The following is an 18,063-nucleotide window of genomic DNA, read 5'->3' as shown; positions in this document are numbered from 1 at the left end:
GTAACAACCTCATACACTGTGGTTATATAAATCGCTTCCCCTCACCCTGGTAACTACAACCTCATACATTGTGGTTATATAAATCGCTTTCCCTCACCGGCTCACCATGGTAACTACAACCTCATACACTGTGGTTATATAAATCGCTTCCCCTCACCCGCTCACCATGGTAACAACCTCATACACTGTGGTTATATAAATCACTTCCCCTCACCCTGGTAACTACAACCTCATACATTGTGGTTATATAAATCGCTTTCCCTCACCGGCTCACCATGGTAACTACAACCTCATACACTGTGGTTATATAAATCGCTTCCCCACTCACCATGCTGACTACAAGCTCGTACACTGATTATTTCAATCGCTTCCCTTCACCCACTCATTATGGTAACTACAACCTTGTACACTGGTTGTAACGATCAACTTCAAGTTTGGTCAAAGGTCACGAGATGTATACAGGCCTAGAGTAGCCCCCGTCCCCCACCCCACAAACACACACCACCGCATACATTGTTGACTACACAGTGTCTACACATCTCGTTCGGTAGCACGTGCAGAAGTGTAACTCCGCAATTAAACAGTTTAATCATAATGGAGTACTTTGTAACAGACTACAAAATATCGTAAAATTTATTTATTGAGCAACAAATATAACTTCAAAATAATTCAAACATAATTGCTTATCAACACTGAATACATAATTAGAACTTCAAATCCGGGGGGGGGGGGTTAAAAGAAGAAATTGTTTCATGTTTTATTAATGTTCAATCTGATTTAAATACAGATCTATATTTGGTTTCGTTTTTTTTTATACTTTCGATGGCCTCTAACACATGAAGATCTGATCGGTTTGTAGTGGAGGGTCGCGTCAGGGGTCATACGAGCGGCTTTTGGCCATATGACACCAGACATTAGATTAACCAATCGGCGTTCATGTTTCTAGTGGGTTACTCCCAGTTTCGCGCACCTCACGCCAAAAACTTGCCGTAACAGACCGTTTTATTGGCTAATCCCTCACATCATCCAGAACGCGGGTTATATAACTACTCTTCCAGATCCTATAGTGTAGTAAAGACAAGTAAAACAAAAATTTTGAACTATGAACAACAAAACAACGAAACGAAAACGGATGTACGTTTTAATGGGATTATATTTATGTTTTATTTATCTATCATGTCGTTTCATGTGTTGTTTCATGTTGCTGTTCTGTGAGAAAGTTTTATTACATTTAGAACAGGAATAGGGTTTCTCGCCACTGTGTTGTCTCTCGTGTATTACCAGAGAAGATTTCAGAGAGAAGCATTTACAGCACGTTAGACACTGAAACGGTTTTTCGCCGGTATGACGACGAGAATGGCGGATCAGGTCAGATTGTATATAAAACCCCATTCCGCATTCTAGACATTTAAAATCTCGAACAGAATCGTGTGTCCGCATGTGACCTTTCAACCTTCTTAGTGATGTACAGCCGACCTGACATATTTCACAGTGGAATGGTCGCACGGCTTCGTGGCGCTTCAAATGTTCCTTTAAATTCCCCAACCGTGAAAAACATCGACGACAAACTTCACAACAAAATGTTTTATTTTTTTTCGATAGCGCTTTGGTTTCAGTTTGATAAATATCCGTTTGGTTAGACTGTTTTGGTTCCCACTCTGCTTTCATGCCACCAGTCTCTTCTGTACAAGATTCGTCTTCGGATTCCTGCTTCACAACTACAACGGTATTAGGCACTTCTAAAAGGTTGCTAACCAACTGTCTGGAAAGGATCCTATCTCGGATTGTTTTATTAATACACGTTATTTGTCGATTATCTTCTGTGCAACTGCTTGTGATAGTACTCAACAATTCATTATTTATGGCATTCTTGGAATAATCGGTACCAAGAAATCCACCAGCAGTGGTTGTTTCCGGAATATCAGCTACAAGCAAGCCACCAGTAGCCGTTGTTTGCGGACTTTCAGTACTAACCAATCCACCGGTATCAGTTATTTCCGGTATATCAGCTACAAGCAAGGCACCAGTATCCGTTGTTTGCGGACTATCAGTACTAAGCAATCTACCAGTAGCAGTTGTTTGCGGACTATCAATAACAAGCAACTCAGCAGCGTTCGGACTATAAGTAGCATGCAATACATCAGACGCCGTTTGTTGGAAACTAGCAGCACCCGTTTGTGGATCTGTTTGTAAGATGTAAGTCAACTGGTTTAGCAAACCTGGAGAAGTTATAAAGCCGCTACAAAAAGATTCAGCACTTGCTTCTTGTTCCATGTTATCGTCATTCTCTGCTGTCTCTGAAGATGATATGTTGGTGAATTCTGCTCTATCTTTTCTTGGGGTCGTTGACATTCGAAACACATCCGCTGTATTTTCAGTTTCGATTTTCACAAGATATTGTCCAGGTAAAAAATCTGATACCCGGAAACAGTCAGTTGAATAGTTTATACTCTTACTGGGGGAAATGTCTAGGTCCAGGATATTTGCCGATAAACATTTTGTTTGCAAGATCTCGTGTTTATGACCTACGGCCTCTGTATCTAAAAACCTCTGAATATCCATTAGATTACCACCTGACTCTGTTGCTACATCAGCATCGTCGTCTCTCAGTTCGTGGTAACCAGGATCAGGGTTGGACAAGCCTTTTAAAATCTGATTCAGTATTTTAGGGGGCAGTTTTTGCATTTTTGGAATAACGGTCTCTTGTGGAGTATCACCCGTGTTTTGATTCTCGTCCGAAGAGTCGACATATTTGATTTCTTTCACTAGCGATATTTTAGATCCGTCGGGTTTGAACTCTCGCTTCCCACTGAGCGCCCCGGGATTCTTTGGAGATTTTAATTGGTTTGAGTTCAGGATGAAGTCGAAGAGATCGGTTTCTGATGACTCACCCATATTCCCTACGTCATGATCTGAAACGCTTTCGCTTGATAAACGTTTTTGGGGAGAAGACGGTGAATTCTTGGATAGTAATGACGATTCCATGTTGTTTCCCGTGAACGTTTCTGGCTCTGGCTTCACTTTTAAACCACGCTTTGTTTTTGTCGCCTTTTTTACACCGTGTTGCTTTCGTTGATGTTGATGCATGTTTCCATTTTGAGAAAAGCCCCTCCCACACAGCTTACAAATATACGGCTTGGTGCCGGAATGTGATCGCGAATGACAAACGAGAGATGATTTCAAACTGAACGATTTCCCGCAGTCCGAACAAATGAAGGGTTTTTGACCTGTATGGGACCGGATATGACGTTCCAAATCGACCTTTGACCGGTAATGTTTACTACAATTACTGCAACTAAACTTTTCACCACAGTCGTCCTTTTCCTGGTGATTTTGTAAACTCTGAGGATCTTGGAAAGTCTTAAAACAAAATGGACAATCCAAATCGTCAATGATGTCATGAGCCACTTTAATATGATATTTAAGATTCGGTCGATTTGTCAGTTTCTTCTGGCAATGCGGACACTGAAATTTATAATGGTGACCGGTATGTACAAAGCCATGACGGATTAAATCCCCCTTCTCGTTAAAGGCTTTCCCACACTCTTCGCAGACATGTTTTCGTTCGCCAGAATGGATTCGTCGATGTCTCGTGAAATTAAAACTTTGTTTAAACCTTTTACCGCATTCACATAAAAATCCATAATCACTGATCACGTGATCTACTTGATGACGTATCAACTCTGTATTCTCATCAAAACTTTTAGAGCAAAATTTACAGGTAAAATTGGTTATCATTTCCTCATCAGGTGTCATACCATTCACATCTTTCATGTCCATTCCGCTTGGAACCCAACTGTAGGTGTTATTTATTTTACCGTCGAATTGTTACGGAATCTGAAAATAGAATGATATTTTGAAATACGTGCACATGTGAATCTAAAATAAAACACCTAAAAATCAACAAGCGGTTGCCATGCAAGATACGCCCACATTTTCATAGAGATAGGGAGAGAAATGGGAGAGAATACCCACCAAGTTGGACAGGCAACCCTACTCCTTGTCACGTACAACCGGGGATTCGAATCCATGCATACGCCGTTTGACTCATTGACAGACCTTGTGATCAAACGCGCACGCGTTAACCATTCGGCCACCCAACCCCTAGAAAGCGGTTGCCATGCAAGATACGCCCACATTTTGATAGAGATAGATGAAGAATAGGCAAATTAGATAGCTAGGGCTATACTAATCGAATGTGAAAAAAAAAATGGTAAAAACTGTAACTTTAATTGCGTTCACAGGGTCTCGGAAAAGGGTGTGACTCTAGAACGGGAGGTCGCGGAACGCTGAATATCGACCGGGTTCGTACTCTCGTGACCACATTGCTTCAGTCGCACTAGATTTGAAACAAGTTGTCGAAATCTGTAGCCTCTATCCTGTTCACAAGGTTTCGGCTAATAGGGAATAACTCTGTAGCGAAAGGTCCTGTGTACACATTGGCGTGCACGTAAAAGATCCCTACGAAGAGTAGGCCCACAGTACACTACATAAATTCGGCCGAAGTCTGCCAAAGAGAAATGACGTAATTAACATAATTCAATATGGCGGTCTCAAGGAGGTTTCTGAGAGTGATATCTTTAACTAGTGCGTTTCAGTGGTGGGGCAGTCAATAAATAGATTTTTTTAATTATAATCTTACAATACAAAGTGGTAATAGAGGTGAAATGTTCCGAAAATAACAAATTTGACAAATTTAAAAAAATTATTTTTCACATAGTACCGGCCATTTTTTCAAAAATTAAATGGATGCTAAATTTGGTAATAAAATGGCATTGTTCTCGTATATAACCATTTACTATCTCGTAAGATATGACTTTTACTTTGTCTTTTATATGGTTTTCAATGTCTCTGGATTTAAAAATGAATTTTAAAAATCCAACAGGTAGAAATTCAAAATGGCTGCCAAAATGGAATCCAAAATGGCAGATTTTAAATTATTGGTTATTTTTCCCTGTTGGATACAATCTGTAACATGTCTTTCACATGGTTTAAGATGTCATTTGGTTGTATTCTGATCTCAAAAAATTAATTTCGAAATCTAAAGGGGACGTGAGATTAAAGTCCAAAATGGCAGATTTTTTAATAATCGTATTTTTTCCCGTTGTGTTTGTAATATGCCTTTTATATACGTTTTTTGAGGTTACTGGATTCAATTCTGACTCCTAAATCTAACTCTGAGTAACCCAGACAGTATAAATTTAAAAGCAATCAAAATAGAATCCATACTGGCAATTTTTGCCATGTGTATATTGTTTTAAAAATATATCTACTAAGGTTTTCAGGGTTACTAAATTCTATTTTTGGTTCAAAATTAAATTTAAGAATTCCAAACATCTGTTTAGCGTTCCGTTTTTAAGTCCAATTTTCTTCATTTGGTATGTCTTTGCACCATCTTCAGCGGGGTTTAATATTGTTTCGTGCACCTAGTTGTTAAAAATTTGCGCCCTAATAATATTATTAGGTCAGAAATTGTTATGCGATCCGTGTACAGCCTTTATGGTACCAATTCCAGGGATGGGCTGAAAAGCGTTATAGTAGTTTCAAGAGTCTCTAAACTAGTTAATGTTCTTGCGTAGTTTAGGCTCCCCTGTTAGTCATGAATTTACGTTGTTGTTGATGAATTGTTAGGAATGCCACACATTAAATATGTGCATAAGCTCGAAACACAATGATATACAATAAAACGTACCGTTTACATACCGGTACGGTATTTCAAAAACATTTGGAGAGAACCCTCTCACCCTAACCCATAGGATGGGAACCCCTAACTATGCAGGGATCAGAACCCCTAGTCCGCCCCTGGTATCTTATAGTAAGCCACAAGTTCATAATCAAGAAAATACACATTTAAACAACATTTAAAGATACATTATGGGAGATTCGATAACGAGTTGTTCTCACTATAATAGTTAAAAACTAGATAATGTAAAGGAAATTTGCTGAAAATTTCATTAAATGGACCCACTATGAACCTAGAACTAAGCTGTTGAAATTTCCCGCTAGCCTTTGATCATCATTACTAAAGTCAGTAGGCCTACGATAAACAGCATAGTCTCGATTATCCACTTAATCGTTAAATCGTGAAGGAAAGTAATGCAGTAAATCGGCTCATAATCCACTAAAAGTCACAGACTAGCGATGCCATCTAGAGTTGATTATGGTTTCGATAGGTTAATTAATGTCTAATTAATAATTTAGATTACATTTCAGGCCTAAAGAAAGACCTTCAATAGACAGATTTAGCTCTTGCATAAATTTCGAGCCTGGGTGGAGAGAACCCCGTCGTTCTCCTTACGTGGCAGAATTAAATAAACACAAAAAGTTTCATCATTCAGTCGGTTGTACGACATTTATATGTCAGAGGTGTTTTAAAGTTTTTAATACGTCCAGAGCCTTAGACCTACATATGGCGTCACATGAAGATTTTGAAAACGTAGAATGCGAGGTTTGTCATAAATACTTCCGTAATAAACTGGCGTTAGAGAAACATAAACTGGTGCATGTTGGTCCCGGTGTGCGATGCCCTATATGTAACATAAAGTGCTGTGGAGATCAGGTTCTTAAGGGACACATAGAACGTCAGCATAACCCCGAGAATGATTTTGAATGCGGTGTCTGCCAACGACGTTATCCTAACCAAGATAAATTGGACATGCACTTAAAAACACATCGTAATAAACCACATAAATGTACGATATGTGACAAAAGTTATTACGATCCGAAAACGTTAAAGGAACATATTGAGATGCACGGAGCTAAGCGGGAATATCAGTGTGACGTGTGCAGTAAAATGTTCATCAACAGAAGTCGTTTACGTCGACATATAAAAATACACATCAGAAAGAACGAAATCATCAACGATCGTGCGGAATTAAACGGATTTGGTAACGTTCAACAATCCACAACATTTTCACCAGCCGTCGATAAATCTACCAATAAACCAAGTACAATTTCGAGCCTGGGTGGAGAGAACCCCGTCGTTCTCCTTACGGAGCAAAGATGACAGCCTATGTATTGACTAGTGGGAGTGGCCATTGCTGGCGAAAACAGTATTAGTGGCATGTGTAAGAACTTGTCGTGAAATGAATAACAGACAGAAAAGAACCCGTGTTTAAAATCGTTCTCGGATCTAAATGATACCAGAGGCGCCTGAACCTGGCCCCGCGAAGACTTCCCACTCTATGGAGAGAGAGAGGGGGGGGGGGTCTAACGTGCAAGCGACACAAACCATGTCATTTCGGGACTAACATATGGTTCAATTTTATTTCAATAATAATTCGCTTGGCTTGCGCGTAGGGGTCTTTTAGCAATGGGAGGAAACCCTGGGGCCCGGAGAAAATCTACGAGGTTGACCACTCTATGGGGGTCAGTCGTGGTTCTTTCCTCCCCCGGCGCGAAATTTCTTTTGATTTATGTTTTCTGTAGTAGCCTATGACCTGATGTTTCTAGCTTATGCACAAATACCTGTAGGTCAAGAATGATTATGGCTAGTCTACTAGTGTAACATACATATACATACACAAGTGCATATCACGATACGATCGTGGCCAGTATGACATACATTCCATATAGGCCTATAAATAATAAACATGATCCATAGGCATAGCATACATGTACTCATGTACTCCTACCATGATCATGGTCAGTAACATACATGTAGGATGTAGGCTTATCAAAAACACTGAACGTAACATACATAATATAGGCTTACTTGCTATGGAACCGATCGAATCAGGTCCATGACCCGTGGCCAAGCAAAAGCATGGTCTGTTCACAACGATAGGTCTTGCATAAACATGATCAGTAACAAATCATAATCATTATCCGTGACGTATGATATACGTAACTTATCATAACCACGGTTCCTAACCTTCTTCTATTGCTTGAGCTAAAGTGATTCACGACGGCACAATTTGAATTTGCGACACATGGATTATTTTAATATTTGTTATGATTTGCAACGTTGGCGCCGAGACTTACCATTTATATCACGTGAAATCCGATTGAAGTGTTGATTGGTCGATTATCACTTGCATTCGACAAACATCGTCATGTTAAAGGGCGTATGACTCTATTTTGGAACCTTTAAATAGACGAAATTGGTTTAAGGGCATCTATAATAATAATAATTTCTGATCAAGTATGTTCGGTGAAATACATGAACAGTAATTTTGCCGTTGTGAATCAACCATTACTAATTACTTCCCCATTGTCTTGTGGTATATGTATTTCTTTGTTCATCACAAATAGCACCCGAAATCACAGAGTACACGACTCGTGTACTGATTATAAAATGTCCATTACGTCTTAAAGCGGAAATTGCAAATTTTCTAAGAAAGTCAAAACGTAATTATTTCTATGTCTTTTGCTCAATAGGTTGTCAACTCACAATTATACGATCATGGGTGTCATTCTCACACTTAAAACTCATTTACACAGGAAATAATAACAGAATTACCTCCCAATTACCTCCCTTGTTTACTATTTTCCACCATGGAGTAGATTTTTCCAAACGTTTGAAAATGAAGAGGAAAATGATATTTTTGCCAATTTCTCAGCTGGCAATAGTGAATTATAGGATTAATAGGATTATTCTTTAACAAGGTAGGACTGTTTATGGATACCATCTATTTTCAGGCTTTATTTTAATAAATTTTAAAAATATAACTTAAAAATTTGCAATTTCCGCTTTAAATAATGGATATTTGAATGACATATTTTCACGGCAAGATAACAAAATCAATATTGATTGAAATGGACCAATATTGAACTGTAATTGGTGTTTTTTATTTCGAATATTATGGGGGATCACGTGGCTAAGTGGGTAAGACGATGGCTCGCTAGACTGGAGGTCGGCCGAGAAAGTTCATCCAGATTTTCCGGCGTGGTGTCCCCTTGTCAGTGATGCAGGACGGAGGGCCTGACAAGGACAGCTGTCTAGTCCTTCGGGTGACACAAAAAACCGAGGTCCCGTAATGCACGTAAAAGATCCCTTGGCAGTTGGAATTCAATATAAGAGTAGGCGATAGTGCCGCTGCCCGGGCAAAATTTCACTCATAGCACACTGCATGGCGTATGCCCGTCTTCATTAGCCCAGTATAGGAGCAGAACAGTAGAACATTAAACCCCATTTCATTTCATTTCGAGGGATGGCATTTGTCTCGATCCCCTCTCCACTCGAATGTCTAGATAATGGAGACTACCGTTTCCTTTTCATGTTTAAACAGATAAATTATCAATATTATCAAAGTCGATGACCTTCAACAACCCGATTTTTTAATTCCATACCATTTCAAAAGATTCAAATTCCAAAATATAAAACATTATTACGATTTTTTTTCTCAAAGTTTTTTTTCCGGCTAAAAGTTCTAAAAATCTCCATGCAAAACATTTGTTACCTTTCAAGTTACAATGCACAAGACTCGCTCATGTTTCGTATGTAACTGATCGCTTGATTTGTTCTTTGTCGAAATTCGACTCCATGGAAATGCGAATAGATGTTTTATCAATTACAGATTTGCGATTTCAGTCACGAATTAATTCTTTACGCAAACAAGCTGTAGTCTGTGTAAATCTCCATTGCAGAATATGGCGGAGGGCAAAATACAAGTCGTGTTCGTCCAGACAGGATTTTATTTTTAATTTCCATTCAGAGTTATCCCCCTTTAGGTATTAACTTGCGTTAGATGAATGGCGTCCTCCCCCAGTATAAGAAAGAAGAATTTTAGAATTTGTACGACAAAAATTGGTTATTGCAGACATCAAAGACGGTAAATACAAACAAGGTGTAATTGTCAAGTATAATGGGCCAAATTGAAGATTATTTTACATAAATTCATGTTGGTTTGATCAACTTGATTCTTACAATCATGGTAAATTCTGGGACGTGCACCAATAATCAATGGTGGATAAACTGTAAACGGTGTCTACATTATTAAGGCCCTCAATAATTTCCACTTGAGGACCGCATGCCTTGTGTTGTACATATGAATCTTCAAACTAGATTGTAACAGGTCCACGTCATTGATAAAATAAGACTTCATTCATCCCTATTCACTCTTTGGCTTAAGGGGGTCACAGTGGCTAAGTGGGTAAGACGCTCGCTCGCTAGTGTGGAGGTCGGGTGTTCGATCTCTGCATTGGCTGAGAAAGTTCATCTAGATTTTCCAGCGTGGGCCCCCCTGTGTCAGTGATGCAGGACAGATGGCCTGACAAGGACAGCTGTCTAGTCCTTCGGGTGATACAAAAAACCGAGGTCCTGTGTACACATTGGCGTGCACGTAAAAGATCCCTCGACAGTTGGAATTCGATATAAGAATAGACCATAGTGTCGCTGTCCGGGCAAATTTTCCCTCATAGCATACTGTATGGCGTATGCCCATCTTCATTAGCCCACTTCGGAGCAGAACAGTAAGACGTTAAACATCATTTCATATCTTTTGGCTAAATTGTATCCTTGACTAAACCATCCTGGGCCATCCAACTTATTCTATTAATTCTCTAACTATAAGTTTGGCATTCTTATTAATGAATATGATTGTAATTCTACGCGTTAGTCTAACCCTACGGAGATGATGAAACTGATGTGATTGTGATGCAAAAAAAAAACCCAATTAAAATACACGCCTGTCTGGGCCGAAACTCCCGTTAGTTAGGTAAGGTGGCTCAGCCAGTAGGACATTGCCTCGCTAAACTCGAGGTCCTGTGTTCGATCCCTGCAGGTGTGGTTCCACCTTGTCGGTGATGCATAATGGAGGGCCTGGCAATTTAAGGGACAACGTCTATAGTCATACAAATGGGATGAAAAATGGACAGTTGGAATTAGATGTAAGAGTAGTCCGTAGTGACACTGTCGGGGCAAAACGTTGAACACTATTTCATTTCAAACATTCAAATAGGCTAAAGATTGACTCATTTTCTGAATTAATTTCAATCTTTTCAGGTTCTGAAAGGAAACGTTACAAGTCGCCATGGAGACAATTGTAAAGAAAGGGGATGAACGTCCTAGAATCATGTTAAACGGGGATAAAATTTGCTTGTTTTGTTCAAAGGTTTTTAGCGATTATAGCAACTGCCGTAAACACATGTTGCGTCATGGACAGAAAAAGGGCAACGAATGTGAGATCTGTCATCAGTTGTTCCAAGGGAGACAACTCATGTTACAACACATGATGTTTGAACACGGAGATCAGAAATACGAGTACAAGTGCGACATCTGTGACCTAGTTTTTACGGACATTAATAAATTACACGAACATACCAGTGAGTTGCATCAAATAGACATTCAATGTGTCATCTGTTACGAGAACTTTCTGACCAATGAGGATCTGACACGTCACATGACAGATCACGTAAATAATAAAACGGCGTTAGCCTGTAAAGTCTGTGGCAAATATTATCGTAGTCGCTATAATCTCAACGTTCACATGAAAAGTCACTCGGGTGAAAAACCCTTTGAATGTTCACATTGTGATCAGGCCTTCGCTCGACGTATGTATTTATTCCGCCATATCGAAACCAAACATACAGCCCACATGCCGTATCATTGCGCCCTGTGTGATGTATCATTTAAAACGATCCTACAGCTACGTAATCACGTCAAACGAAAAGTACACCAGCAAAACCAAAACAACGAAAATCCGAAAAATGAAACATTAGATAAAAACTATGTCTGTCCGCATTGTTCAAAAACGTTTGCACAACAAACATATTTAACGATCCATCTACGAACTCATTCTACACAGAAAAAATATTTCTGTCCCATCTGCTCACACGGATTTGCGCAGGTTGGTAACATGCGTCTTCACATCAAACGCATCCATAATCCCAAGATCCATCCAAAATTGATTAAAAATCGTGAAGTTTTTACGTGTGATGTTTGTCAAGAAGAATTTTATACTAAACGATCGTTATGTTATCATCAGACGAAGCGCCATAAACCCAAACCAGACCTCGCTTGTAAAATATGCCAGAAGATATTCAGTGATAAACCACGGCTACGAATGCACGAGTTGACTCACGATAAGGACGCGTCGATTAAATGTGAAAGTTGCCGAAAGACATTTTACTCCAGTAGTAATTTGAACCGCCATCATAAAACCTGTGCGTTCTTCCTACAAGGGGTACAATTCCCTGATAGCTCATCCACGGTCGTAAAGGAAGAAATCGTGACAGAAGAAATCGTGACTAGTAACGGGAATCAGGAGATTGAAGATGAACAATTAAAGGACGTCTTGTCATGCGTTATAAAAATAGAACCAGCCACAGATCATGAATATGTTGAAATCCCCCAACAAGTAGACAATAATTCCACTCAACAAATAAACTTGGAGGATTACGCGGAAGATAATTACAGTTACGCAGAATCGACGAATGGAAACGAAAACCAAAATCCAAAAGTTATCTTAAGGGAAGATGTCATTGATGAAAGAGAAACTACAATTTCTTATTCCCTAACAAACCAATCAGATCATCAAATACATAACTTAAATGAAATGATCCAATCAGAACAGTTTGAACAAAACATCATCAGCATCATACAGTTTGACCCTTCAACTCAGGAGAGTCTACCTAGTAGTGAATCCACAGAATCAGAAATAAATAACCTCAAGTTTGATTCCCTGACAGAAAATAACCACAGCGAAAGCATCCAGTCAGGTTTAGCGATAGAAAATATCTGCAATGAAAGTGTCCAATCAGATATCACAGTAGAACATGACCATGGTGGAAACATCCAACCAGATTTGACAATAGTGAATAATCAGGAAGAAAGCGTCCAATCAGATTTAACAATAGCAGATACATGTAACCATGATAAAGACATCGAATCAGATTTAACTACAGAACATAATGAGGATGAAGACATCCAATCAGATTTAACAATTGAAAATAACCAAGGTGAGGACATCCAATCAGATTTAACAATAGAAAATAACCAAGGTGAGGACATCCAATCAGATTTAACAATAGAAAATAATCAGATTGAAGACATCCAATCAGATTTAACAATAGAAAATAATCAGGTTGAAGACATCCAATCAGATTTAACAGTAGAAAATAATCAGGTTGAAGATATCCAATCAGTCGATAACCATATTGAATACATCCAATCAGATTTAACAATAGATAATAGCTGTGTTGAAAACATCCAATCACAGCAGGTGGAGTTGAATGATGTCATTAGTATTAATGATTTTGAGGGGTTGAAAGTCGTCCCTGATACGGACGGGTCAAACAATGCCCATCACATCATAGTTTACAAAATGGATGACAATATCGTGGAGATAAGCTACGTCTATGATCAGCAGACACCAAATGAGCCAATTGTTGAAGAAGAAGTCACAACAACTATCCTAGAATCGAATGAGGAAAACACAGTTACCATGGAGACAGACATTCAACAAAATGCAGAAATAACTTCCACTGATGTCATATCTGCTCTTGTTGATCAATCGACCCATGCTGTTCCCATGGATACTGTAGAGGTTAAAGGTCATTTGGAAAGTAATGACCCGGAGATGAAATCTATTTTTAGAAAAGGTAAGGCGACAAGAAGATCAAGGAAACTGTCGAGCGGGCGCCATGTTTGCACAGCTTGTGGGAAGGAATTCGCAAACAAATCAAATTTAAATCATCACGAAAGACGACACGATCAGAACAAGTCCAACGAATGTTCTATTTGTAAGCGTTTATTTCAAGGTCGACAGCAAGTTTTTCAACACAAAATCATGGAGCATGGCTTAAAGCCAACATACTTCAGTTGTAACATCTGTCAAAGTGAAGTGACGACTGAAGACGAACTACGACAACATCAAACTGACGTCCATGCGGAAGAATATCCGTACGAATGTCCCAAGTGTTTTAGACGATACCAAGATAGTGAAGAATACGATTTGCATGTTTTATTTCATGCGAAACCATACACATGTCAAATCTGTGATAAAGGTTACGATACCCAGAATTCCCTGTCTACACATCTGCGTTTTCACGAGGAGAGTAAAAAATATCAATGTGATGTTTGTGGTAAATCTTTCCGGGCGTCTTGTCATTTAAAGGTTCATTCGTTCACACACAAGGATCAGAAACCTTTTACCTGCCAGACGTGTGGGCGAGGCTATGTGAGAATTAAAGATCTAGAAAATCACACGAAGACTCATGAACGCGCGACCAAAAACATCGGAAAGTTGAAAACGAAGAAAACTGATAAAATATACAAATGCTCCGTTTGTAATAAGACATTCAACCAACAGACGTATCTCACAGTTCACATGAGAACACACACGCGTGAACATCCATACTTCTGCCCAATATGTGGAAAAACATTTGTTCAAAATGGAAATATGCAAAAACATGTGAGATCGCATTCAAAACCCAAGAAGCCCACTGATTGGTTAAAGTGTGACGAATGTGTCGAAGTTTTCCGCTCCGTGGCAGAATTAAATAAACACAAAAAGTTTCATCATTCAGTCGGTTGTACGACATTTATATGTCAGAGGTGTTTTAAAGTTTTTAATACGTCCAGAGCCTTAGACCTACATATGGCGTCACATGAAGATTTTGAAAACGTAGAATGCGAGGTTTGTCATAAATACTTCCGTAATAAACTGGCGTTAGAGAAACATAAACTGGTGCATGTTGGTCCCGGTGTGCGATGCCCTATATGTAACATAAAGTGCTGTGGAGATCAGGTTCTTAAGGGACACATAGAACGTCAGCATAACCCCGAGAACGATTTTGAATGCGGTGTCTGCCAACGACGTTATCCTAACCAAGATAAATTGGACATGCACTTAAAAACACATCGTAATAAACCACATAAATGTACGATATGTGACAAAAGTTATTACGATCCGAAAACGTTAAAGGAACATATTGAGATGCACGGAGCTAAGCGGGAATATCAGTGTGACGTGTGCAGTAAAATGTTCATCAACAGAAGTCGTTTACGTCGACATATAAAAATACACATCAGAAAGAACGAAATCATCAACGATCGTGCGGAATTAAACGGATTTGGTAACGTTCAACAATCCACAACATTTTCACCAGCCGTCGATAAATCTACCAATAAACCAAGTATAAAGATTTTTATATCCTCCAATTCGTTTGAATGTGTCGACTGTAAGCAAACATTCATGGATAACCAGTCTTTTTTAGATCATGTTAACTCACATAAACTTTTAGAAAATGTTCAAAGCTGAAAACAGTAGATCCATAAAAAATGTTTGAAGTTGACAATGGTAGCAATCTGATTACAACACAGATCCTATTTTGTTTCGTTTTTTTATAGTTCAAAATTTTGTTTTACTTGTCTTCACAACACTGGGATCTGGAAGAATTGTTATATAACAGGCGTTCTAGTCGATGTGAGAAACGATCTGTTACCGCGAGTAAACTCCTAGGAACGTCAACACTGATTGATTAATCAATGTCTGATGTCATAGGCTCAAAAGCCGCTTATTTGGCCCCTGATGTGACCTCCCAGTACAACTGGTCAGATCTTCATGTAGTAGAGGTCATCGAAAGTATAAAAAAAAACTAAACGAAATACAGATCTGTATTTTAATCAGATTGCAATAGTAGGCCAGTAGAACAGACTTGTAGTAAGTAGTAAAACGAATATTATTGAAAAGTTTAACAAAGTGATATAGGATAATACTCACCCTCAGTTGTACTGAGACTTGTACATTGTACATGTAGGTCTCATCCAACAATCTTCACTCCCATAAAATTTATTTTTCAGGTGTTTCACAATTGTTTTATTAAAAAAAACAAAAAACGGAAAATAAACATGTAGGTCCCGATTCAATTTTTGAAAATTTCGGCACTTCTGTAAGGGTCATTCCATGTTAAGTAGACCAAATTCTCAGAAAATTGTTTATTCCTTCTACCCAGTCTATATTTTTGAATTATTGGGTTTGTAAGAAAATGGTATATAGATAAAGAATGTACCATCAAACTTTACAGAAAAAGTACCTCAACTGTGTATGGATTGCCTTAAGTGTCTATCAATGATCAATGGCCCATCTTTGATATTTTACTCATTCATTTTGATTAAATTTAAAAAGTAAATTATGATTTTTGCCAGTTTGAATGGATTAATGCCTAATCATCATGAAACTAAGCCTTCTAAGAACATGTTTTGCATACTTAACAGTTATACATCAATATCAGACTCGGGGGCTGCCATTAATTTTTGATTTAATATCAATAACATAGAAAATTACACCCCACCCCCTCCCCTACCTTTCGGGGTTAACAATCACTTGATAGTTTAAGCCAGTTTAAGGCAATAATTCACTAATTTCCCAGGTTAAAATTTGTGATATTATAATTTATAAAAATCTAGTATTTGTCTTTTGAATAATTTAAATTTATTGAATAAAGATATTGGGTTGAACGGCCTACTTTTCTGCACCGACTGGGCTAATGAAGACGGATATACATGTACGCCATATACACATGTAGTGGCTAGACGCTGTCCGTATCAGGCTCTCTATCTTGCTCTACGGACAAGGGTTTAACTCACCGGAAAACTTCAGAGAAATTTCTTAACTATCACCGGGATCGAACCCTGGACATTGGCATTACGGCCTACTTTTATATCGAATTCCAACTGTCAAGGGATCTTTTTCGTGCACGCCAATGTGTACATGGGACCTCGGTTTTTCATACCATCTGAATGACTAGACAGCTGTCCTTCGACAGCCAATGCACAGATCGATCACCCAACCTCCAGGCTAGCGAGCCAGCGTTTTACCCACTTAGCCACCGTGATCCCTCCTGGTTAGCAAGCCAGTGCCTTACTGGCCGATATAGTTCATCCTGGTTCCCCCTTGTCGGTGGTGTAGATGGAGGGCTTGACAATGGACAATGTATAGCCTGGTCAGAACAGTATCTCCTTCACTTCGCTTGAAAAACCGAGGTTCCGTTTACATATAATTGTGCCTGTAAAAGAACCCTAAATAGTAGGCTGTAGCGGCGCTGTCCAGGGGGAGAGAGAGAGAAATGGGGTTTAACGTCCACTCGACACAAACTAGGTCATTTTGGGACTAACATATGGTTTGATTTTATTTCTATAATTCGCTTGCGCATAGGGGTCTTTAGCAGTGGGAGGAAACCGGGGGACCCGGAGAAAACCCACGAGATTGGATAGGCGACCCTAGTCCTTGTCACGTACAACCGGGGATTCGAAACCACGCCAGTCGACTCAATGACAGACTTTATGATACAGCGCGCACACACTAACCATTCAGCCATCCAACCCCCCCTGTCCAGTGGAAATTTCACTGATGAATGATGTAATCCCGTCTTCATTAGTCCGTTCAGAAAAGTAGGACGTTAAACCCCCTTTCATTTAACATGTAAATGATCATAAAGAAAATAAATTATCCTGTAATTTATATTGGTTCTTTCTGTTTTAATTTTAATTTCTGAAATCTGGGTTGATAAAATCCTGGGGGGGGGGGGGGGAAGGCCCTGACTCACTAACCAGGAGGAAATGAAATGAAATGGGGTTTAACGTCCTACTGTTCTGCTCCTAACCTGGGCTAATGAAGACGGGCATACGCCATACAGTGTGCTATGAGGGAAATTTTGCCCGGACAGCGGCACTACGGCCTACTCTTATATCGAATTCCAACTGCCAAGGGATCTTTTACGTGCACGCCAATGTGTACACGGGACCTCGACAGCTTTCCTTGTCAGCCCCTCCGTCCTGCATCACTGACAAGGGAGAACCACGCCGGAAAATCTGGATGAATTTTCTCGGCCAATGCAGGGATCGAACACCCGACCTCCAGGCTAGCCAGGAGGAAGTAGGGGTTCGATCTCTGTTGGAGATGCATTGGCTTAATGTGTAGGGTGCTGGCTCACTAACAGCAAGCCTTCCCCTTGTAACTGGTGCAGGATTGAGGTCCTAACAAGGACGGTGTCTAGTCGTTTGGATGGGATGAAAAGCTGAATTCCCATGTGCACATTGGCAACGACGTAAAAGAACACCTGAATTTGAAAATAAGAGTAGGCCTTAGCACTGCTGCCCAGGAAACATTTCCCTCATAG

General features: G+C 39.4%; 2 protein-coding genes across 3 annotated transcripts; one reads left to right on the top strand and one right to left on the bottom strand.

The window, feature by feature from the left end:
- Positions 1-708: 708 nt before the first annotated feature.
- Positions 709-10,090, bottom strand: LOC126829400 (zinc finger protein 7). Of its 2 annotated transcripts, XM_050559223.2 has the most exons (3): positions 9,402-10,090; positions 7,984-8,086; positions 709-3,837 (listed from the first exon to the last, which is right to left on the bottom strand). In XM_050559223.2, the coding sequence occupies exon 3, from the start codon at positions 3,778-3,780 to the stop codon at positions 1,168-1,170; it is 2,613 nt and encodes an 870-aa protein (XP_050415180.1). In that variant the 5' UTR covers positions 3,781-3,837; positions 7,984-8,086; positions 9,402-10,090; the 3' UTR covers positions 709-1,167. The 2 variants fall into 2 exon arrangements, with proteins under 2 accessions (XP_050415180.1, XP_050415182.1); XM_050559225.2 differs by lacking the exon at positions 7,984-8,086.
- LOC126829399 (zinc finger protein 41) lies at positions 9,667-17,440 on the top strand. Its single transcript, XM_050559222.2, has 2 exons — positions 9,667-9,773; positions 10,946-17,440. Exon 2 carries the CDS (start codon positions 10,974-10,976, stop codon positions 15,201-15,203), a length of 4,230 nt encoding a protein of 1,409 aa, XP_050415179.1. The 5' UTR covers positions 9,667-9,773; positions 10,946-10,973; the 3' UTR covers positions 15,204-17,440.
- Positions 17,441-18,063: the final 623 nt, after the last annotated feature.

The sequence above is a fragment of the Patella vulgata genome, chromosome 8 (assembly GCF_932274485.2).
Source record: "Patella vulgata chromosome 8, xgPatVulg1.2, whole genome shotgun sequence".
NCBI lineage: Eukaryota > Metazoa > Mollusca > Gastropoda > Patellidae > Patella > Patella vulgata.
Note: the sequence above shows the minus strand (reverse complement) of the source record. Positions and strands in the feature narration are given on the sequence as shown.